At 36.4% G+C, this 24,387-nt stretch overlaps 1 protein-coding gene across 1 annotated transcript; it reads left to right on the forward strand.

Annotated features, from left to right (window-relative positions):
• The first annotated feature begins 17,940 nt into the window (after positions 1–17,940).
• On the forward strand, positions 17,941–22,850 carry LOC107826122 (patatin-like protein 2). The gene is made up of 7 exons (XM_016653071.2): positions 17,941–18,165; positions 18,721–18,902; positions 18,986–19,178; positions 20,088–20,249; positions 20,967–21,269; positions 22,304–22,479; positions 22,600–22,850. The coding sequence occupies exons 1-7, from the start codon at positions 18,019–18,021 to the stop codon at positions 22,673–22,675; spliced, it is 1,239 nt and encodes a 412-aa protein (XP_016508557.2). The 5' UTR covers positions 17,941–18,018; the 3' UTR covers positions 22,676–22,850.
• The last annotated feature ends 1,537 nt before the right edge of the window (positions 22,851–24,387 follow it).

Raw genomic sequence — 24,387 nt, forward strand, 5'->3', positions numbered from 1 at the left:
TCTCTTTTTTTTCTTTTTTTTTCTTTTCTTGTTTTTTTTTACCAGCTTTTGTTGACCATCTCAGACGGTTGACTCGCATTCTTGAGGCGAGCTTTTTCTATTTATAACTTGGTTGAATGCTGGGGATTTTTGTTGTAGCCTTCTGCTTCCCGGTGCTGAGGATTTTTATTGTTTCCTGCTGGGGATTCCTGTTGTAACCTTCTACCTTCCGGTGGGGTTACTGATTTCCAAAATCTGCAGTATAAGACTAAAAAGTATTCCTCTTGTTATACAGGTGGGCGCCTGAAACATGAAATGTAAAGACTGAAAAGTATTCCTCTCGTTATACAGGTGGGCGCCTGGCATGAAATGTAAAGACTGAAAAGTATTCCTCTCGTTATACAGGTGGGCGCCTGTTTCAACACTTGTAATGAAAAGACTGAAATGTATGCCTCTGTTCTATGGGCGGGCTCCCAACTTCAACACTTGAAATAAAAAGACTGAAATGTATACCTCTCGTTATATAGGTGGGCGCCTGGCTTTAGGAAAACTAAACATTGATAATTTTAAGAAAACTAAACGTTGTTTTTTTTCTTCTTTTTTTTTTCTTTTTTTTTGGTATCTTAGGAGAAAGATTCATCAGACTAAGATTTTGATCCTAGGAGAAGGTTCATCAGACTAGGTCTCTATCTTAGGAGAAAAATTCGCCAGACTAAGATTTTGATCCTAGGAGAAGGTTCATCAGACTAGGTCTTTTTTTTTGGTATCTTAGGAGAAAGATTCGTCCGACTAAGATTTTGATCCTAGGAGAAGGTTCATCAGACTAGGTCTCTATCTTAGGAGAAAAATTCGTCAGACTAAGATTTTGATCCTAGGAGAAGGTTCATCAGACTAGGTCTTTTTTTTTGGTATCTTAGGAGAAAGATTCATCAGACTAAGATTTTGATCCTAGGAGAAGGTTCATCAGACTAGGTCTCTATCTTAGGAGAAAAATTCGTCAGACTAAGATTTTGATCCTAGGAGAAGGTTCATCAGACTAGGTCTTTTTTTGGCATCTTAGGAGAAAGATTCATCAGACTAAGATTTTGATCCTAGGAGAAGGTTCATTAGACTAGGTCTCTATCTTAGGAGAAAATTCATCAGACTAAGTCTCTATCTTAGGAGAAAAATTCGTCAGACTAAGATTTTGATCCTAGGAGAAGGTTCATCAGACTAGGTCTTTTTTTTTTGGTATCTTAGGAGAAAGATTCGTCAGACTAAGATTTTGATCCTAGGAGAAGGTTCATCAAACTAGGTCTCTCTATCTTAGGAGAAAAATTCGTCAGACTAAGATTTTGATCCTAGGAGAAGGTTCATTAGACTAGGTCTTTTTTTTGGTATCCTTGGAGAAAGATTCATCAGACTAAGATTTTGATCCTAGGAGAAGGTTCATCAGACTAGGTCTCTATCTTAGGAGAAAAATTTGTCAGACTAAGATTTTGATCCTAGGAGAAGGTTCATCAGACTAGGTCTTTTTTTTGGTATCTTAGGAGAAAGATTCATCAGACTAAGATTTTGATCGGGAGGGAAAATCTATCAGACTAGGACTTTTTATCCTAGGAGGTAATATGTGAAGATCAATGGCAAGATTTTATGCACAATAGCAAGACAAATAAAGGCAAAGATTTGAGAAACTTCCCTTTGTCGGCTCTTCACGTCTTTTCTCCTTTTTCTCTTTTTTGTTGTTTTTTTCTTCTTTTTTTTCTTTTCTTTCTTTTTTTTTTGAATGACTTTCCCTGCACCACTTTGTTCCTGTTTCATACAAAGAAAATTGTCAGTTTTAAAAATGGTGGTCGGTTTGTGGCCTTGAGTCTTGGGCAGCTTGGCTTCTGCTCAATCAACTTGAGTCGGCTTCAAGAGACTTTTGCTCTGAATCAACCCTAATTGTTTCACACCCGGTACCATTGTATTTCTGGCTCAATCAGCATTATCCCAACTGGAGATCTTTTCTTAGATGACCTTTTCTGATATCTTGAATGACTTCCTACTTTTGAGAAATTTGTCTCTCAAAGAGAATCACAAGTTATCTTTGTTTGCGCCAAGCAAGCTAACAAGAGTCTTTTGGAGGAGCCTTTGTATGAATCCTCAAGGCATGTTGACATTAACAACTGAGTTTGCTAGCCAAATTTACTTTGTACCACTGAAAAGCTGGTAGCAGATTTTGAAATCCTTTCTTTCTTGTTTTGAGAAGGACTAACTCAGGGTGAAGGACACAATGACGCAAAGAAACAAATATTAACAAAAAATGCTCCTGTCAGAAGGACAGAAGGAAGAATTTTTTTCAATAACTAGCCTTAATGATCATGACATGCATTTTGGACTCAACGGCCTGATCTATCAAACTAATACAATCCTCTCTTTTACCATTCTTATGATCTTTGAAGTCGGGCGCATCCGTGCCAATTCTTTGCATCAACTTCGCGACTCACTTTCGACTAGTGGTGCCCCGAGGGGTTTTCACCAACAAGTCTCTCTCATTTATTCATCTCTGTTTACCGTCGTCTTACAGTGCCTGTGAGGGTTTTCACTAATAAGACTCTCTCATTTTTCTTTTCTTTTTCTATCCCTTTTTGTGAGAAACTCGACGGTGTTCTACATCATGCGACAACCATTGCTCATTGCATGCTTCTCTTGGCATTCTTGAAGGCATATCGGGAGGTCTTTATTGGGAAGGATTTTGGATAGGGTTGGTAAAAAAAAGGACGTCATGAAGGCTCAAAATAAACTCAAAGAAAAGGGGGTTGTGGACTTACAACTCTTGGAATCGACTCTTTCAAACGTGAAATAAAATCTCTGCCCCAGTTTTAGATGCTGGGATTTTTTTGGACTTTTCTATATATTTTTTTTCTTTCTTCCTAAATTCTTATTTAGTTGGACCGAACCGTGAGGCTGCCTACGTATCCCTTTTTAAGGAATCAGGTCGAACGTAGTTCAAACATCTGACCTAAACTATTTTCATCATTCTTTCTCTTTTTTCCTTCTTCTTTTTTTTTTTCTTTTTTCTTTTTTTTTCTTCTTTTTTTTTCTTCCTCTTTTTTTGTTTGCCCCAGCTTCTATTTTTTGAGGGTGTGGACTCTTTTTTTTCCTGATCTTTCTAAGAATTGCCCCATTTTGTACTCTTGGGGACATGGATTTTTTCTGACAAAACTCTTTGTTTCCTTTTCTTTTTTTTCCTTTTGTTTTTTCTTTTTTTTTTTTCTAATCTTGATTCCAAAAGAGGGTAGTCAAAGAAAAATAACACAGGCTCAAAAGGAGTAGCAAATGGTATAAAGTGTTTGGGTAGCAGAAAAAGGGCCTCCTAGCCTCGAGAATGCCAGTCATGCTATCTTCTTGGTGTGTCGTGGTCACAAGACACTTTCCATCCCTTAATGTCAAACCTTCCAACAAACTTCAATTGATCCTTCTTCAAGCCCGATCTTCACAATGATTGGAAGGTGAATTTTACCCGAAGTACTTCGACTATTTATTTTTTTATTATTTTTTTTTATTTTTTTTATTTTTATTTTTTGTTATCCAATTCAAGATTAATCAGTTTCTAAGATCTGACCAAAATTTCCGCATGCATGTCATGTCGTTAGAACTATAATGACACAATAGGACAAACTGTATTTGTTGAATAAGGATGGAAGGGTTTGACAACTAAACAAGCAACCTAAAATCCGAGTAAAACCCTAAAATAACCCGGCTAATGAAAATAGCCACGAGACAGACAGACAAGACTCATACAAACAGAATGGAGGGATAGAAGGGTTTGACTCAAAAAACAAATAAAATCTGGATCACAGAACAAGCTAGGCCTGACATTTAGAAACAAATTTGTTCATCAAAATCAGTAGAGCCTTCTCCAATTTCGGCATCTTTATCTCTAGTTAGCAAGTTCCCGAGAGGATTCTCAAACTCCATGTCACCAGGCATCTTCCCCACAAAGTGTGCATCATGATGTGCAGGTAAAGGATTCTGCGCGATATTCTGGGTGTCACTATCTTGGATCACAATCAGATTTTCCTGGATCATCCTTTCTATTTCTCTTTTCAAATCCCGACAGCTTTCAACATTGTGCCCCTGGGCATTGGAATGGTATTCATACCTTTTAGACGGGTCAAAGCTTCTTGCACATGGGTCCACATGATTTGGAGGAATAGGTGCAATCATGTCATGATACTTTAACTTCTCAAATAAGCTTTCATAGGACTCTCCTATTGGTGTAAAATTATCTTTCAACTTTTGTTCCCCTTTATACCTCTGGCTTGGATGTGGGTTATAGGGCACCTGAAAATTTTGTGGAGACTTCTGGAGATTTTGTGATGCTCGTGCTCGCCTCCTGGGGCGTTTTGGTGGCTGGACAACATACTGAGGTGGAGCGATAAAGTATTGAGGGTTCTGAGGTGGATAATACTGCTCAGGGGAGCCATGAAACATCTGAGGAGGCTGCTCATACCTTCGAGATGTACTCCTGGGACCTCTTCTAGACCCTGATGTCATCATGATTTCTTCAATCTCCTCATTTGTGTCGCTAAGATTATCAGACTCAACCCGGACAACCTGAGTTGCGGCTTTAAGAACAGCTTGACTTATAATTTTGCCTGTCTTAAGACCATTCTCTACCATTTCTCCCATTTTGATTGCTTCCGAGAAGGATTTGCCAACTGCGGACACCATGTTTTAAAAGTAATCTGGCTCTTGCGCTTGAAGGAAGACAGTTATTAGCTCGGGGTCATCCATGGGTGGCTTAACTCGAGCTGCTTGTTCTCTCCATTTAATGGCATATTCCCTGAAACTTTCACTTGGTTCCTTCTTCAGGTTTGAAAGGGAGATGCGGTCTGGGGCAATGTCGATGCTGTATTGGAACTGCTTGACAAAGGCCTGTGCCATGTCATCCCAGACATACCAGCGAGACGTGTCTTGATCCATAAACCATTCGGAGGCTACTCCCGTAAGGCTTTCCACAAAATAAGCCATCAACAATTTTTCATTTCTTCCCGCACCTCTCAGTTGATTGCAATACCTTTTCAGGTGGGCTATGGGATCTCCATGTCCATCGTACTTTTCAAATTTGGGTGTCTTGAAACCAGGCGGCAAGTGGACATCGGGGAACATACATAGATCTTTGAAGGCAACACTCTTTTGACCTGCCAACCCTTGCATGTTTTTCAACCATTGTTCTAAGCTTTTCACTCTTTGGGCCATTTCTTCCTGTACCATCTTTCGGGCAGGCTTCTCAATCTTTGCAGGAAGATCAAACGAGTACGAGTGGTACTCAGGAGCATGGTACCGCTCTTGTTGTGTCGCAAATTGTGACTCATGACGAGGCTGTCTTTGACCACCGGCCCATGCTTGACACATTTCGGTCATTTGCTGTTTCAATATTCTATTTTCCTCAACCATAGTAGACTCGTGTTGAATCCTCCGACCCTGAGTCTCTGGAGCACTTGTAACAGCTTCGACGTCAGTTGTCATTTTTCCTTGGACCTTGTGTTGGCCGCTTACCACAAACCGACCACCTCAACTTTCTTCACAATTCAAAACAGAACATGTTAGAATGGACTCAGTCGGTCCTTATTATTATCAATATATTTTTTCATCATTTTTTTTTCATATTTTTTTTCATCATTTTTTTTCATTTCATTTTTCTTTTTTATATACTTTTTTTTTGTTGTGGTCGAATCTTATGGAGATTGCCTACGTATCATGACCCCGCATGAATCAGAGCTTGCGTAGTTCGGACCAATAAAAGATAAACAATAATAAACATTTTTCAATTTTCATATTAGAACAAACTGAGTTTCAAAGGTTTGAAGATGACCTACAAACTCGAAAATCAAACAACCCACATATTCTGATCAAAAGCTTTACAAAATCAAAAACAAAAGGCTAGCTCCCTCTGTTCGACAAATGCAACCCAGTGGTTATTTTTTGCAAATGTGGCCCCTTCCAAATTTCACATGAATTTTGAGGCCGGGAGGATTATTTTTATGACACTTTACAAACTCGTCCATTCTTTTACGAAAATAACCTTTTGACAATTGAAAGATACTCTAAGGCTATTTCGGCAAGAACGGTTTAAGACACGGCCGAAGCTGGCTCGGCTTATTTTATTTTTCATTTTTTTTGACTAAACATCCAAACGGTATTCACCTGACCGTTGACTCTTTGTTTTTTTTTTTCAAATTACGATAAAATCTGGTGTTGCAAACACGGCCTTTCGACGTCTCGGGGACGAAGATTTTTAAGGCTGTGTGGGTCGATTGGACCAAATCTTAAAAATGACCCGAAGGTGGCTGTTTATGCAAAGTCAGCCTTCCGGCGTCCCTTTCGGGAACATTCGGCTATGTCTTGATAAAACAACGTCACCTGACTTCTTTATAAATTTGACATATATATTTTTGCTATTTTTTGTAAAAGGGGAAGTTGGATATCACCCGACTTAAAATTTTGACCCATTTTTTATTTATTATTTATTTGTTTTTTTGGCTATTTTAGCAAAAGGGGATTGAACCCGATAAGGGTTGCCTACGTATCTCACATCCGGTGAGAATCAAACCCGCGTAGTTCGGGCCAATAAACTTTTTTTTTGAGAAGACCCTTTTCCATTTTCTATTTTTCTTTTTACAACAAACAAACAAGCTATTATTTTTCATTCATAACAAACAACAAACTATTATTTTTCATTCATAACAAACAAACAAACTAACGTAAAACATAAAACATTCCTTCTTCTTTTTTCAGAATTTCGGCAGAGTTTCGATATTACTTGGACATTGGTTTTTTTTTCTAAAAATAAGTAGCTATATCTCTACACTGTTATTTTCTCCTCTTTTTAACAATTCTTTTTTAATTTGTGGAAAATGATGACAACATACAAAATCTTTTGAATTTTCATGTTTTTTTTTATATTTATTATTATTTTTCAAAATGTGGCATGGGAGACATAAGGATTTCCAAGAAATCTTGGATTCCGCAAATGTTCCCCGTGCGCTTTTCCCAAAATATGAAGCATGGGGGACATAGGGAATTTCAAGACTTCTTGGATTCCACAAATGTTCCCCATGTGCTTTTCCCAAAAATGAAGCATGGGGACATAGTGAATTCCAAGACTTCTTGGATTCCACAAATGTTCCCCGTGTGCTTTTCCCAAAAATGAAGCATGGGGGACATAGGGAATTCCAAGACTTCTTGGATTCCACAAATGTTCCTCATGTGCTTTTGATTAAAATAACACCATGCTGAAAAAACGTGCGGCCTTCTTATTTAACGTGATCAGCATGATAAGGAGTGTCATTTGTCCTCAACTATCATTGGTCCGCCCAAATGAACCCTTGAATAAATACAACATGTAGCACATAGGATGCCTTAAGATGGTTCATTATTTTCAGGTTGCTTGTCCTAGACGGACCCAACCCCTGTGTTGAGTCCCCTAAGTCAAATGCAACGTGATGCAAATAAGCGTTCCTACTAAGGATCCGACATGAAGTCACGTTATTCTATGTTCAAAAACCTGGGTCGGTGTTCTAGACAGTGTACCCGAGCAGACAACTCGAGTTTGAGGAAGGAGCTCCTTTCCGGGAACCAAAAGGCCAGCCGGCTTAGAAACTTTCCGAGCCTCTTTTATTTAGGGTATGACACTAACAGAATAGGGAGTCTCAACCAGTAAGCACATCCCCGGAGGTAAGAAGAGAAAGGTTTCGGCACAATTTATATACAGTTCAGATAATATCAAAGCGGTAAAAGCAGCATTTAGCACATTAGGCTCAAAATATGTAAAAATCAAATAAAGCCAAATATAACAATTCATCTAAACTCGAATTTCTAACCCTGAACCAGTGGTTCTGGGTCATAGTCCCCAGCGGAGTCGCCAGAGCTGTCACACCTCCTTTTTACATACCCGCGAGGGTGCAAGAGAGTTTCTTCCAATTAAAGGACAATCGAAACGGGATTTGTTTATTTATTTCAGAGTCGCCACTTGGGAGATTTAAGGTGTCCCAAGTCACCAATTTTAATCCTGAATCGAGGAAAAGAATGACTCCATATTACAGTCTGCGCACCAGAAATCCGGATAAGGAATTCTGTTAACCCGGGAGAAGGTGTTAGGCATTCCCGAGTTCCGTGGTTCTAGCACGGTCGCTCAACTGTTATATTCGGCTTGATTATCTGATTTTATACAAATATGAACTTATGTGCAAATTTTATCTTTTAACCGCTTTTATCATTTATTGTTATTTTTATCAAGAATTGCAACATCGTGGAAAACACACCTCGCACCACGTTACAATCAATGTACCCGTGGCTAGAGCTACGTTTCAACTCTGTTGAGATTGGGTCACTTAAATGTGCACCCGAGTTTAGGAAGATAATATTATTAAATACGCGCCTTAAGCAACTAGCGTATTGTTGTTTTGGGAAAGGCCGTGAAATTCGCTAAACGGCCTGTTCCGAATTCTAAGTATTTTAATATATACATTTAGAGGGCCCCGCAGCTTGTGCATTTTTTGTTTGTCGAGGCTCGTCTCATTCATTATTTTAAAAGGAATTTGCAACGTCATGGAAATGCATCTCAGACCACGCCACAATCAATATACCCGTGATTAGAGACACATTTCGATTCCGTTGAGATTTGGATTTGGGTCACATAAATGTGCACCCGAGTTTAAGGAGATAACATTATTAAATGCGCGCCTAAAGCAACTAGCGTATTGTTATTTTGGGAAGGCCGTAAAATTTGCTAAAACGGCCTGTTCCGAATTCTAAGAATTTTAATAAGGCTCTTATTAGTCCCAACTTTGCTAACGTATTGTTATTGTTATTAAACCCAACTTCTATTACTAAAAAAATGAGAAATAAGGCTTAAACACTAGTAGTCATGATTTTTCATTCAGACGTTCACATACCTATTACAATGAGAGTACATAATATACGCGAGTATATATGTTCGCAACAATTCATTGGATGTCAAATTGTTCCCTTAATAAACACAAATATATGCATAGAAATAAACATTCTCGTAAAAAACTTAAGCTCACGATATGTTCTCACATTTACTTTAAGCATATGCAGTAACTAACCATAAGATAAACATTTTTAACAAAACAACAAAAAATTGCATTGTTGACATTCATCTTGAACCATAATATGCGAAACGAACGAAATGAAACAAAGGATGAAGAACAATAACCTTCGAACCTCGACAACCTCAGAACGACAAACAAGACCCCAACTGAAGTCAAGCCGAACCTCACTGAACGGGGAGCAACGACGAGACCTCGGACAAACACCTCGACGTACCGGACCTCGAAGAACCAAAGATGACCTCGATGGAAATGGAAAGCTCGGACCCAAAACTGTCAACGACCAGAGATTGTTGGTTGCTACTGTATTTTTCCGACGCAGCAACTGGTACGTGAAGATAAGCAGAAGGGGTCGTTCGGATATGAGGAAGAAGCAGGCTATGGAAGGTCGTTTGGATATGAGGAAGAAACAGGTTATGGAGGGTCGTTTGGACAGTGACGACGGGCGGGCTGTTCGTGGTAGGTTTTGGAATGATGAGGATGACAGTTTGATGTGAGGTCGTTTGGGCAAGATGGTGCAGCAGCAATGGTGGACAGCAGGTGGTCGCCGGTGAGTGACGTGATGGGACGATGAGGCTGGACGTGAAGGAGTGGGGACAACGCAGTGGAATGAGGGATCGTTTGGGCAAGATGGTGAGGATGATGATGGCGGACAGAAGTGGTCGTCGGACGCAGGTGGTCGACGGTCGGAGAACTGGGCTTCCGACGAGGGGGGAGGGTTGCCGACGGTAGGTTTGGGTAGGGTTCCGACTGGTTTGGGTGAGGGTTTTGCTAGGGTTTTTTTTAGGTGGTTTTTGGATGAGGGCTTCCAGGGTTTTTTGTTCTCCCTCCGGAAGAAGAAGCTGAACAGTGCACGTTCAATTTCAAAATCTGTCCAACCCCCCTTTCCCCTCCCTTTGTCCGTGTATTTTGTACCCCTTTGACAAGAAAAATGGACCCCACGCGTGTAGGGGTCCAAGATTTGTGTCCCCCATGCGCGGTGGGGTTCCCCGTGTGTCGTGTTCCATCCGTGTTCCCCACGCGTGTCCCCCATGTGTGGTGGACTCGGATTATTATGGGCTAGGTCCGAAAATTAGGCCTAAAAACGGGTAGTTTGAACCCGAATATTATTCTTTTGCCCGGACCCGAGAAATAGGAACACAATGTTGCTCAACTGATTATGTAAGCAAAATAACTACCAAAATAAGACTAATATTTAAAGCGAAACTATATCTTTTTTAATATTTTTTCAAGATTAAAATAGCTACAAAACATTAATAAAACTATTTTTGTAATTTTCGTTTTTAATATAAAGATAAAATATAAAGTAATATTTTTTGTATTTTCAAAATTAAAATGACTACAAAACATTAATAGAACTATATTTTTTTTTGTAATTTTCGAATTTATATAAAGTACCAAAATAAAGTACAATTTTTGTATTTTTTTCAAGTTTATGAGAAATACATAAACTAAAATTTATATATATATTTTTGTAATTTTTCTTTTGCGACGAAATAAAGTAAAAATAGTTAAAATGGCTAAAATAGACCTAAATTAAAATATTCACGCTAAAATGTGAAAATTCCCGGGGAGGGTCAAAAATCACGCGTCTACACGTGGTAGAATTAGGCTTGAATTGGCGAAACTTGGAAGTTTAGAAGTTCTTAGGCTGGAATTTGAGGTTGATTTGGTATTTTGGTATTGTTTTGGATGTTCCGGAGGTTCGACTAAGTTCAGGTAGTGATATATAACTTGTTGGAATTATTGGTTGAGATCCCGAGGGCTTCGGATGAGTTTCGTATAGGTTTGGGTTGTGTTGCGCTCGTTTTTCTTATGTTTCGACACCGTTTCTTCAAGTATAAATGATATCATATTGAACAAATGAGCTCTGTTTCTCTTTTGATTGAAGCATTAGATCTGTATCGTAATTACGGACCTGTCGCAAAAAGAATCATCGAATTTGGATATCATATGAGGATTTTATGGTCATTTTACTAAGAATTAGGTTGCTAGATTTTTCAGATTAATTACGAAATTGACACTGACGGCGTATTTAAAAATCTGCACTATTTACAAATAAACCTATATATCTCATTAATTATAAGGTCAAATTGAGTGATTCAAAAGCCTAACTTGACTAGAATTTCATAAGGAATCCATTGGAGAGATAAAATACGAGTTTAAAAATTATTTGATACGAGAAACGAGGTAAATTAACTGGTAGAAAAATATATAAAACTAGGGTTTGTTCATTCGGTCATATTTTGAGTTGGGGAGCTCGGATTTGGGCGATTTTGGAGGCGATTTTTACCATAAGGATCAGGGTAAGTTTTATTTACTCGGTTTTGGTTATATTTCATGAATTCATCTTCGTTTTTGGGATTTGATTGATGATTTCAAAGTGAAATTGAGGGAGTTAGGGCTTGAGTTTTGGAGAGTTTTAAGTAGGGATTTGAGGGATCAAACAGAGTCCGATTTTGATAAATTTTTTATGGTTAGACTCGTGAGAGGACAAGGTTTATTATTCTGCTATTTTTGACTGGTTTCGAGACATGGGCCCGAGGGCCGGGTTTTGGCCGGTTTTGGATTTTTGGCATATTTTGTAGTTTTTATTATGGAATTCAATTCTTTAGCACATGTTGATGGTATTAATCTGATTATGGTTAGATTAGAAGCTTTTGGAGACCGAATCCAGAGATGAGGGCATCTCGAAGTAGGATTTTACGCTGTTGAGGTAAGTAACAGTTTTAACTCTGGCTTTGAGGGTATAAACCCGGAGAATTTGATATCATGTAATTGTTTGAAGGTGATACCCACGCTAGGTGACGGGCGTGTGGGTGTATACCTCGAGGGATTGAGACTTGGTCCATCCCGTGAGGCTGCGAGGCCTAATAGCTATTATCTGTGGTTATGTGTTTACTTGTTGTTAAACTTGTTTACCTTCATGTTAGAGATTATGCTTAGGCTTTATTCATGCTCACATTATTTGTACTCAGTCATAGAAATTATCGTACATATTTATCTCAGTCTCTATTATTTGCTAATATGCTGTGATACTTGATGTGTTCCCTTATTTGTTGATGATGGTGAGGCTAGTGAGGTACATGACTGAGTGAGGCCGAGGGCCTGGTTGTGAGGATATTAATACCATAGTGCGTGAGTTGTCCACGTAGCACGTGAGTTGACCGTGTGGGTCCAGGTATTGATACCATAGCGTGTGAGTTGTCTGCGTAACAGTGAGTTGACCGTGCAGATCCAGGTATTGATATGGTAGCACGTGAGTTGTCCGTACTTGGTGCTTGTGCTTTGGGAGCCCCTCTGAAGTCTGTACGTATCCCCAGTGAGCGCAGAGTGTTGAGTGTATTGAGTGTTGAGTGTTGAGTACTGAGTGCGAGTGCTGAGTAATGGAGTGACATTGCTGTGAGATTGCATTTACTTCTGTTGTTACTGCATTTATCTGTTAATTTTCTTTGTGGCATTTACTGAGTTATGGAATTTACCTGTTTATTCATGTTATTTTTAAATTGTGAAAATAAATAATTGGACTGTTTTACTTAGCTCGTCACTACTGCTCAGTTCCTTAGTTATTTTTGTTACTACTGAGTTGGTTGTACTCATACTACACCCTACACTTTATCTGCAGATCTAGCTGAGTTACAGCGCGGCGATCGTTGATTTTAGAACGGCTATCAGTGGAGATTGCAAGGTAGCCGCCAACGTCCGTAGGACCTTGTTACTCCTTTTATCGTTTCTTCTTTTAGACAGTTATATATCTTAGTTCATGGTTTTAGACGCTCATGACTTAGTGACACCCCGATAATTTTAGACGCTCATGACTTAGTGACACCCAGATGTTTGGGACTCGTTTCCGTATTTTTCTATATTATATTAAGAGTTGATTTAGTTTATGAAAAATTTAAATGTTAAAATATTTTATTAATTTCTTATAATCGGTTTAGCAGTAATATTTTGGGAAGTAGGCTCGCCTTGTAACAAGATAGGTGCCATTGCGACCATGGTTAGATTTTGGGTCGTGACATGATGATGTTTGATGTGATTTGAGGCCTCAATCAGATCCGTGCTATGTTATGGAATTTGTTGGTAAGTTCGGACGGGGTCCCGGGGGCCTAGGGTATATTTCGGGATGGTTTCAGACCAAGTTTGGGTGCTTTGGATGTTGCTAGTGCTGGTGTTGTGCATCATGATCGTGAGGTGATATACGCGATCGCGAAGAAGGCATTTTGGGGTTGCAGGCTTGTGCTATGCGACCGTGAATTGGGAACCGCGATCACAGAAAAGGAATGATGGGCCAGGGATTTTTGCGTTATGCGAACACGGTGTTTGGTTCGCGAACGCGTAGTTCTAAGAGGTAAAGCTTTGTGATTGCGTGTGGAGGTTCGCGATCGCGATTGAGTAATTTTTGGGCACTAGTTGTTGGCTTTCGCGATTGCGAGGGGATTTCCGCGATCGTGAAGGGGTAGGGCCCGGGCAGAATGTTTTTAATAACATGATTTGGCTCTTTTTCTTTTAGTTTTTACTTGGGTTGGCCGAATTTGGGAAGCTATTTTGAGGGGATTCTCATTGAGCAATACGAGGTAAGTGATTCACACCTATTGCAAGTTAAATACTTGGATTATATCTAGATTTTAACATGGAAATTTATGGAAATTATGGGATTTTAAGAGAAAAACCTAAAATTAATAATTTTTGATTGTGGCCATGATTTTGGAAATGGAATTGGAAATAAATTCTATATTTGAGTTCGTAATGTTATGGGTAATGTTTATCTTCGAAGATTTTTGGAATCCGGACACGTGGGCCCGAGGGTTAGCTTTGTGGACTTTTTGAGCGGAGTTGAGAATCATTACAAATTATTAAATTATACGCATTGGGGTATATTTTGATTAATTTGCACATTGTTTGACTAGTTTTGGATTGATAGCCATCGGTTTGAGGAAGAATTTAACTCGTAGGTGTTGTTCTTGTTGTATGCTACATGTTGTGGGAGCTGCACACGCATGAGGTGACGAGTGTCTGTGCGTATGCTAGAATTCCTGATTATGTTCAGATAGACTTAGGTTCACGTCATGCTTTAATTGTACTATTTGAGTTATCCTTGCCTGTTTAATTTCTTTATTTCACGTTACGACTTGAGACTGGCTTGCGTAGTGTGATAGACTCGTTATTGTAGAGATTTAACGAGCTACTTGATTAGCCGCAGAATAATTGTGCTTCCCTTACGAATTTCTCCCTTGTTGTATGTTTTCATCGAAAAGATTCCTTAAATTTCACAACTCGCATGTATATTCGTGAGAGGGGTCAACGACCCGTTAAAGCTTCTTATTCTAATGGGATGGGATCGTTCACCTCGGTAGGATTATGTAACACATTCTTATAAGATCGGACTGTTCGCCTTGGCAGGGTTATGTACCACATTCTTATGGGTTCGGGCCGTTCGCCTCGACAATATCATATTCTTATGGGATCAGGCCGTTCGCCTTGGTAGTATCATATTCTTATGGGATCAGACTGTTCGCCTCGGCAGTATCATATTCTTATGGGATCGGGTCATTCGCCTCGGCAGTATCATGTATCACATTCTTATGGGATCAGGCCGTTCTCCTCGGCATTTCTATAAAATACTCTTATGGAATCGGGTTGTTCGCCTCAGCAACATTGTGAAATACTCTTATGGGATCGGGCCATTCGCCTCGGCAGAATCCTGCGTAATATTTGACATGAAGCCAACGTATCCGTGAGTTTTCTTGATTTGAGTTTTGACATGAAGCCAACGTATCCGTGAGTTTTCTTGATTTGAGTTTTGACATGAAGCTACCAACTTACATGGCAATTGGCTCTCCTCTAGGAATTGTCCTTCGACCAGCCTGCATAACATTTGCATCTGCTTTAACAGCTAAGGCTGGATATGGGCTTGACCTCTCACTCTCATCTTCATTAATCAGAGAATATTCTCTGATTCAATGTTGGTTTTGTTGTCTACATTAGGATTTGTCTCCTTGCTTGATCATATGATTCATTGAGACCACTCAGAAATTGAAGCAACCTCTGATGATGAAGATGCACGATATAATCCCTTGATTTCACACAGTCACATCCAGGTGAAGGCACCAAGGCATCATACTCTGACCATAACTCTTTCAGTTTTGTAAAGTAGGTGTCCAAAGAATTTGTTCCTTGTGAGATTGTTACAATTTCTCTATGCAATTGGAAGATCCTTACACGATTAACCTTATCAAACCTCTCCTTTAAGTCCTTCCAAACTAAATGAGCATCATATGCATAAGCAATTCCACTAACTAGGTTCTACCGATACTGTATTCATGATCCAGGAGAGAATAATTCCATTGCATGTATCCCATTCCTCATGTAGTTCCTTCTTAAAGGAATCCATTTTACAAGTACCAGTCACGAACCCTAACTTTCGTTTAGCTAGAAGTGCAATTCGCATTGTTCTCTGCCACAATTCATAGTTTTCAGATTCTGTGAGTTGAATTGGAATTAAAATTGAACTTGGCATGTCAGAAGGATGAAGAAACAGTGGATGACTATAATCGATCTTATCATTTCCCAATGTTGAGCTTAAGAGGAAGATCAATTACTAGAATTGACAATAAAATTGTGTTGTTCATATACTCCCAGTCAAGACTGATCTGATACCATGTGAGTTGAGCTTCAGTTGAGCTAGGTCATGAACTTCATTAATGGAGCAATGTAACAGTATCGTGTAAAGAAGAAGAAGAAGAAGAAGAAGAAGAAGAAGAAGAAGAAGAAGAAGAAGAAGAAGAGGAGGAGGAGGAGGAGAGAAATGAAGTAGGAAACGTTTTTGTGTATTTGATTGTGTAAACAATAACATATATAACTCTGTATTTATAGACACAACTAACCTCTACTTAATTAAGCTAAGATCACTAACTATTGGTAACTAACTCTGACAACATCAACTAATTCTTCCAGCACTAACTCTGCCAGCTGTCCTAACTAACTTGACAGCTGGCTCATTACTTAGCACTGCACAGTCATCTCCTTCATTTTAACATGGCGTACACAAAATTTTACATAAATAGCGTTGTAAATGAATAAATTATTATAATGACAAGCGGAATTTTTCTATACGTGTCCCTAATATTTTCATTTTTCTTATAAATATTTAGTGAAAAATTTCGATCAAGCGGTGCCCTGTGACACGCATGGTATAAGATGCGCACGCTCCTGGCTATGGAGAGCTTACAAACCAAAAATGAGAATAGACATTTGTTTTAGGTTTAATTATAGAGCTTTTAATTTTTGATAAGAAGATACATATAATTCATATCTACTACTACTACTAGGAATAGGAAAGCTACATCTGTTGAAAACATCTTAAACGCGTACCAGACGGACTATACTGATACTTTTCTTCCTTTGTAACTGGGGCCAAAATGCCCTTCATTATTAGTCTACTAATTCAAACTCAAATAGCTTAGTTGAGCAAAGTTCCTCTTCAACTCAATGATTTTTGACAATTAAAATGATAATGGGAAAGCACATTTGCTTGTCCAATATAGAGCAGGATCAGGACTTAAAGGTTATGAATGCATTTTTGTATTCAATCAAATTTTGTTTTGTACATCGGGTAATACTACTAATATATCACTATTTTTAAAAAAGACATATATATGTATACACAAATTTTTTGTCGAACTCTCGAGTGCCGGTGACCTTATAATTACTACATAGGTCCGCCTCTGATATATAGAGATTGCTATCACCTTTCCATATAACGAACAAAATCATAATGCACTTATTTTTTCAAGGTGAATTTAAATTATACATACGCCAACGACGTAAATTAAAGAACTTTAATTTTATCTTACCTATGTAATTTAACTTGACATTGTAATTATAAGCAATTATCTATAGTTACCTAGCATGCAACATGATAATGTGAAAAAAAGCTGTACTTAATTATAGATGTTCAAATCTTGCATGATTTACATCATACCTTTATATTAGTGGTTGGTGATTAATACCTCATTGGCTGTTCAAGTACAAGTATTCATTGCCCTTTTGACTTATCCACAGCGAGCAAAATTTTTTTTTAAGGATGTTCAAATTTGAAAGAAGTGAAATTTTTTTTTGATAAAGGGTGTTCAGTATATGTTATATACCACTAAAATCTAATACATTACCTATATATGTAGTGTAATTTTTTGACGAACGGTAGTCAATTGACCATCCTTTAACAAATGTAGTTTCGCCCCTGATTATATGTACAATCAAACCTCTCTATAACAACCTCATTTGTTCCAATATTTTATGAATACTATAGTGAAATATTGTTATAGAGAACATATTATAACATAATATAAAGAATAGTACGTTCCAAAGAAAACTTAGTGAAGTATTATTACAAAGGATGATTGTTATAAAGAGATGTGACCATATATATTTTGTTCGCAAGATAACTATAGTTCCGTCTTAATTATATTACCAATCAAAATTTTATAGAATTTACAAACTAAAACAATATTGATGAACAATTCGTATAAAATTATTAATACGAGTCTCAAATGTTTTCTCGTAACGTGAAAGTTTTAGGCACTGCCATTTAATTAGGTCGCCTCTGACTGGTTCTGGATATATTCGTGGTTATCGCCCTTTGATTTTTCTTAGAATGAAATAAAGTTTATCGGTCTTCAAAACATATCCAGGATTGCAAGTGGTTGAAGCAATTAATTTGATGAGCATTGTGGGGAAGTTTCTTTAATCTTACATTGAGGGCTATAAATAGATGATTCGACCTTTTGTTGAAGATCAATAAAAAGTTTAAGCATTGTTGTGTTATTATATACTTGCTTCAAAAAAAAAAAAACCAATAATATTCCATCATATATATATATATATATATATATATATATATAACTCTTAAATTCATCAAATTACCAAGTTAGGAAAAATGAAGAAGGCAATATCATCATGTGGTTCTTTAAAGCTGCAGCCTCCAACTTATGGTAAACTCATAACCATTCTCAGCATCGATGGAGGTGGAATTAGGGGAATAATTCCTGCTACTATTCTTGAGTATCTTGAATCTCAACTCCAGGTGAATTAAGCTTTCATTATAACCTTCTAGATTCTTAAAATGAAGGGGACTTTAATTGATTGTCCTCTATATATAACGCCTTTTATTTGTATAAATTAAAAGGTTACACTGATATATACTAACGTCAAATTCGGTAAAGAATTTTACGTGTGGAGCCTGAAATTTTAAAAAGGGGTCAAAAGGATGCTAGGGTATCAGACCTAGGATTTGTACATGTAATCTAAAGAAAATTTTGAACCCTTCTTGCCAGTATAATAGAATTTTCTCTTCTATTAAGATTCAAAAGAATCCAAAGTTCATTTATAAGAAAGTCATTTTTAACCTATTCAAATAGTACAGTTTTTTAGCGAAGGGAATTTTATTGAACACTATTGCCTCCCTTTAACTCGGTTCTTGTAATTAAATGTATATCTTTTATGTGACTTAACAACGTAAAAATTCTATTATGTCGTCTTGGTTTAGAGTTTAAGTGGTATGTGCCCTCGAACAACCATTTCATGTACATGCTTAGTACTTTGAATTTATATTTAAAGATTTCCAAATTTGGATGCATAGGAATTGGATGGTGAGGATGCCAGGCTTGCAGATTACTTCGATATAATTGCAGGAACAAGCACAGGAGGTCTTGTCACGGCCATGCTAACAGCTCCAGACAAAGACAAGCGTCCTTTATTTGCTGCTAAAGACATAAAACCCTTCTATCTTGAACATGGCCCTAAGATATTTCCACAGAAGAAGTAACTTTTTCTATTTCCTACTATTTTATTTAAATTCTTGTTTCAAATACAATATTATCTTAAATACTTGCTCTTTATTACAGATCGATGATACTGTTTGGATCAGTAATGAAGACCTTGAAATCTCTTATGGGACCAAAGTATAATGGGAAGTATCTTCACCAAGTTATAGAGGAGAAATTAGGAGAGACTCAGTTACATGAGACATTGACTAATGTGGTTATTCCAACTTTTGATATCAAGAATTTACAACCAAAAGTTTTCTCCACTTTTGAGGTACCCGTACTTTTCTCTCCTTTGCCTATGCGCTTCCTTGCAAAATATAAAATTGATTGGTCCGCTAAAGCTAATTGTATTTGCTAGCCAAAAAAATACATAAAATAAGTATATAATATTAATATATATAAAAATATATATATAATATATTTTATCGGCTATTATTTTTGGGAGCAGCTAAAAATATATTTCGAAATAAATATTTTTTTCCGGATTTTTGATTCTTGAGAACATTAGTTTTGCTTATCCTCTTCCATGAAAAATATAGATTAGTAATAATTACTATGACTTGTTTAAGGTCTATGCTCTGCAGTAGACACAAATTTATCAGTTTTAATTAGGGGTGTAAAATTAGCCCAAATTTAGCCTATAAAAATATAATATGCTCAACTCGTTAGAACTTGAGCAGGTTGGCTGAGTATATAACATTGGCATATTCTTTTGAGCATAACCGAAGATAGCTTATCTAAAAGTTGGTCAATTATGCAATCTACATTGACCCAAAAAAAATAAAAAGTTATTAAAACATATAAAAATATTTTTTAATTGATTTGTTTGATATAGATAGTCAGGATAATAAAAGAAACAGATTTTAGTAGCTTGACTTGATATTTCAAAATTATAAAAAGATAAATACACAAATAAAAAATAATTTTGAAATGATCGAGTTAGGTTATGACTCAATGGCGAAACCAGGAAAAGGATGTTCAAAGTCTATTTTTAAATCAATAACAAGTATAATATTTTACCTTAATTTTTTGACGAACGATGTTCGGTTGACCACCCTTGGGCCAACTTAGTTTAGCCATAATATACTCATTAATTATTTAGTCCAAACCATCTATTTAATAGCCTAGCATTATGATCAATTAACAGGGAAAGACTAACATAATGTTGAAATGTCAACAGGCCAGAGAAAAACCACTAATGGATGCTAAGCTTTCAGATATATGCGCCAGTACATCTGCAGCTCCAACGTATCTTCCTGCACATTATTTTCAGACTCAAGACAAAGATGGCAACTTTCATGAATTCAATCTTGTTGATGGTGGAGTCGCAGCTAACAATCCAGTACGTGCAACTATTTTCACCTATATCCTTGTTCTTATCCTTTTTTCTGTCTGACTATATTTGGTACGACGAAAGTTATATTTCATGGAAAAGAAAAATTGGTAAGGCTGCATACTTTCTAGATTATTTCCTCCCCAGACCCCATTTGTAAAAATTCGCTGGATTGTTGTGGTTGGTTTTTGATTGGTGAATGTAAGGCTGCCTACATTCTAATGATTAATAATAATAATAATACTAATACTAATACTAATAATAATAATAATAAGAAGAAGAAGAAGAAGAAGAAGAAGCAAATTGAATTTTGTTTGGATATTAATAATAATGTCTAAGCCGAATGTCTCCCGGAAATAGCCTCTTTATCTTTTCGGGATAGGAATAATGTCTGCGTACATTCTACTTTCCCCGAACCTACTAATGAGATTATGTTGGGTATGTTATTATTGTTGTTGTCTAAGCGTCTTCTAGAACAAGTAGTATAAAGTGAAAAGTTTAGATAATTGTAAATAAACTAACTTTAGTACCTGTGAGTGAGGAAAATCTTTTTTTTTTTCCTTTTGATTTCTTGTAATCAAACACCAAAAAAATACCTTTTATTTTTCGGGAAATGCTTTTGTGGTACCAAGCAGTCCAAACAAATCACTACCCCCAACCCCCTCTTTATGTATGAGTTTTGTATAGTGTCAGAAATCTATATGACTTGGTTGCTTAATATTTCAGGCCCTTGTTGCTACAAGCCAAGTGACCCAACAAATAATGACCGGAAACCCAGATTTCTTTCCAATCAAGCCCATTGATTATGGAAGATTTTTGGTGATATCTATAGGCACTGGATCAGCAAAAGTGGAACAGAAATATAATGCTAAAATTGCATCCAAATGGGGTATCTTGGGTTGGCTTCTTAATGGAGGTTCAACTCCAATTGTGGATGTTTTTACTCAAGCCAGTGGTGATATGGTTGATCTTCATATTTCCGTTGTCTTCCAAGCTCTTCATTCTGAAGAAAATTACCTTCGTATTCAGGTACAATTATATATAAACCTAAAAATAAAAAATCTAATAAGTACTGTTTGTTAATAAATAGATGGATCGCCCTTTTCGTCCTTAAAGTTGAACTTTGTTGCCAAAGACCAATAATAAAGTTTCTAAGAGTCAATTAAATGGTGGGACCTTCTTTCGGGAAGCTCCTATTAACTTATTTTATTGAGCTTCTCTCTTAGGGGTGATTTTTCTTATTTGACCCTAAATTATTTGACAACTTGAGTGTCGTAATTCTCTTGGCATGAGCGGATTTAGGGGGGTAGTACAGGAGGATCGATTATCCTCTAAAGTTTATTATGTTTCGTCTCATCTATTAGTTTTAAAATACAACACAAACACACACACACACACACACACACACACACACACACATATATATATATATATATATATATATATATATATATATATATATATATAGCTTAGTGGTCGAGGGAGTTTAAAACCCTTTTGAAGTTGCTCCTTCAATTCCCATTAGCCTCAGTCCTTTTATATTTTTTAATTTCTTTTTGAACCGTTTTAACGGAAATCCTACTTCCGTCACAGAATTTCTTGCAGTTAGATGAGAAGTTGGGTAGAGAGATGATACAATCTCCCCAGGGATGGTAGCGTCTATTCCTTGATTGCGGGTTGTCTTGCTTTGCTACAAAAAAAAACAATTGGTTGAATAAACTTTTAATACATTTTAGTCGACATGCAGTTGAAGCTGATTTGTTTGGAGATCCGCCTATTCTCAAATAGAAATTAATTTATACTTTAATAGCATAAAAGATTGTTATACCATCTGTTGTAACATGTCACTTATCATGTTTTGCAAGTTATACCATTTCATACTTGCAATAAAAAAATTAGTTGCAATTAGCTTTTGAATAACCTGATAATATACAAATTTCCTATACTAGTGTCTATATATATTTGTCAAACTATTTCAAATATAATATTGAAAAATATAAAGTTCTAGATCTTATGACTCTATCTTGACTAATTAAAATAATTATATTGTTCATCAATTGTAGGATGACACATTAACTGGAACAGACTCCTCCGTTGATATAGCAACCAAAGAGAACATGGACAAATTGGTTGAAATAGGGAAAAGTTTATTGAAGAAACCAGTTTCAAGGGTAAATCTGCAGACAGGTCTATTTGAACAATGCAAAAATGGTGGCACAAATGAAGAAACTTTGAAAAGGTAATTCAATTCTCTTCTGAATATTACCATCTTATATAGTACTTATAAGTATATAGTAATACTAATACCATGAAAAGTATTTCGTGTTAATTATTGAATTGATCATATTATCTTTGCTAGGTTTGCGAAGTTACTTTCAGAAGAAAAAAGACTCAGGGATTTCAAGTCACCTCATACAAACAAAACCTCAGAGTAGCAAATCAGTTGTTTGGAGCACACAAGATCATCCTTGTCTTTAATTAGTTTTGTATATACTTTAAAGCTTTAATTTGTTATAGATGATGTGTAAAATTCAATTCATGTTTGATGTACAGTGTAATTCAATTTGTGTGTTATAAAAAACTGTAAAATAAAGTATAAAATTCTTGTTACCATACGTCCATTTTCGTAAGGTAGGTCCATTAAAGAGGTAAAAGCTCTTTATCAAAATATTCTTCATCTTTGAATCTCAAATTTGAGACCTCCGTTAAAGGATGTAAGCGTCTCTAAGTCTTAACCATTCCACCTCACTCCCAAGTGATAATCTTATTTATAATCTTAACTGATGGCTGCTAGGAGTTTTTGCATATGTGAAGTTTAGGGAATTAATTGGAGTATAATTCTTTTTTATTACAAAAGTTCTTGACTTTTGAAAACAACCTAATTTTAAGTGTTTAACAACCACAAACAGCAAATCTGCAACACCTTAGCTCCAACGAGTTGGAGTCGCGACGTGAATCTTTACGAACCTTTCAATTTGACGTTTCTTTTTATAACCATCCGGTATCTAGTATCACGCGTGCAAAAATTGCTCTATTGATTAGTATATTCTGTTCTTCTCTGACATCTCTATAAATTTAGTACAGATTAATATAGTACGTTTTTGCTCAGAATGAATTTTGGAAAACGTTTAAGAATTACGTTTTGAAAAATTCGGTAGTCAATCATGTCAATTGTTTAAATTTGGAACACGTTTATAAGGTTAAGAACTACTTTTTGCAAAATTCATTAGTCAAAATCATGTCACCTTGCATTTCTTTATTTTTTTCCCTCAATTTTCGGAATTCGGCATATATTTTTCAAAAATAACGTAAAATAATTGGTGTTAGGATTGCTTCATTAGGAAGTGAAATAGACCGTAATTCTATAGGTTTGAATGGGTCCAACGATATTGACAGGCTTCTAAGTTGACATAATTTATGAAAAAAGGAGGAGCACATGTCACCTTACAGCTTGTGTGGATGATTGTTACCTATTGTATCGTATTGTATTATTACTTTAAATATAATATTTATTTTAATTTTTATTTAAATTTTATTATATCGTATCGTTAAATCTGTCGTTACATAACGATGAAATGTGTCACTTTATGTAACGATCGATTTTGTGTGGTCACGTCGTTACCTTATTTTTTTCTCTTAATCTCACCCTTTATTATTATTAAATTATTTTATTTTATCATTTATACCTATCTTTTTATATAGTAATTTTACCTTGTATCATAATTTTTCTTTATAACATTGCAAGTTTATTCTTCATATTGCTGGTGCGTGATATCATGAAACGATGGCAAACGACACAATCTATCCAAACATTGTATTTATCAAACGATACAGTACAATACAATACAATACGATACGATACATTATGAAATAATGCGTAACAACCATCCAAACAAGCTGTTAAATAATCCAACATCGAAATAAGAAAAGAAAGTGAAGAACTTTATATGACATAATACAAGTTCAGATGATATGTGTGCGGTTGGGCTCGATGATCGCAAGGTCTGTTGGTCTTCATTCTTCAATAGATTGAATCACACTTATAACACATATATCAGCAGATTATCATATTATTTGCATAAACTATGGCTAGGGGTGTACAAACCGAATCGAAAAGTCGCACTAAACCGAAAAGTCAAATCAAATA

This window comes from Nicotiana tabacum, chromosome 16, assembly GCF_000715075.1.
Source record: "Nicotiana tabacum cultivar K326 chromosome 16, ASM71507v2, whole genome shotgun sequence".
NCBI classification, from domain to species: Eukaryota; Viridiplantae; Streptophyta; class Magnoliopsida; order Solanales; family Solanaceae; genus Nicotiana; species Nicotiana tabacum.

What these genes read in the sequence shown, in the direction of transcription:
- LOC107826122 (XM_016653071.2), top strand. Translation starts at nt 18,019, where the DNA reads ATGAAGAAGGCAATATCATCATGTGGTTCTTTAAAGCTGCAGCCTCCA. An exon ending in AAGATATTTCCACAGAAGAA is followed by an intron (nt 18,903 to 18,985) that starts GTAACTTTTTCT and finishes TCTTTATTACAG; the next exon opens with ATCGATGATACTGTTTGGAT. An exon ending in GAGTCGCAGCTAACAATCCA is followed by an intron (nt 20,250 to 20,966) that starts GTACGTGCAACT and finishes TTAATATTTCAG; the next exon opens with GCCCTTGTTGCTACAAGCCA.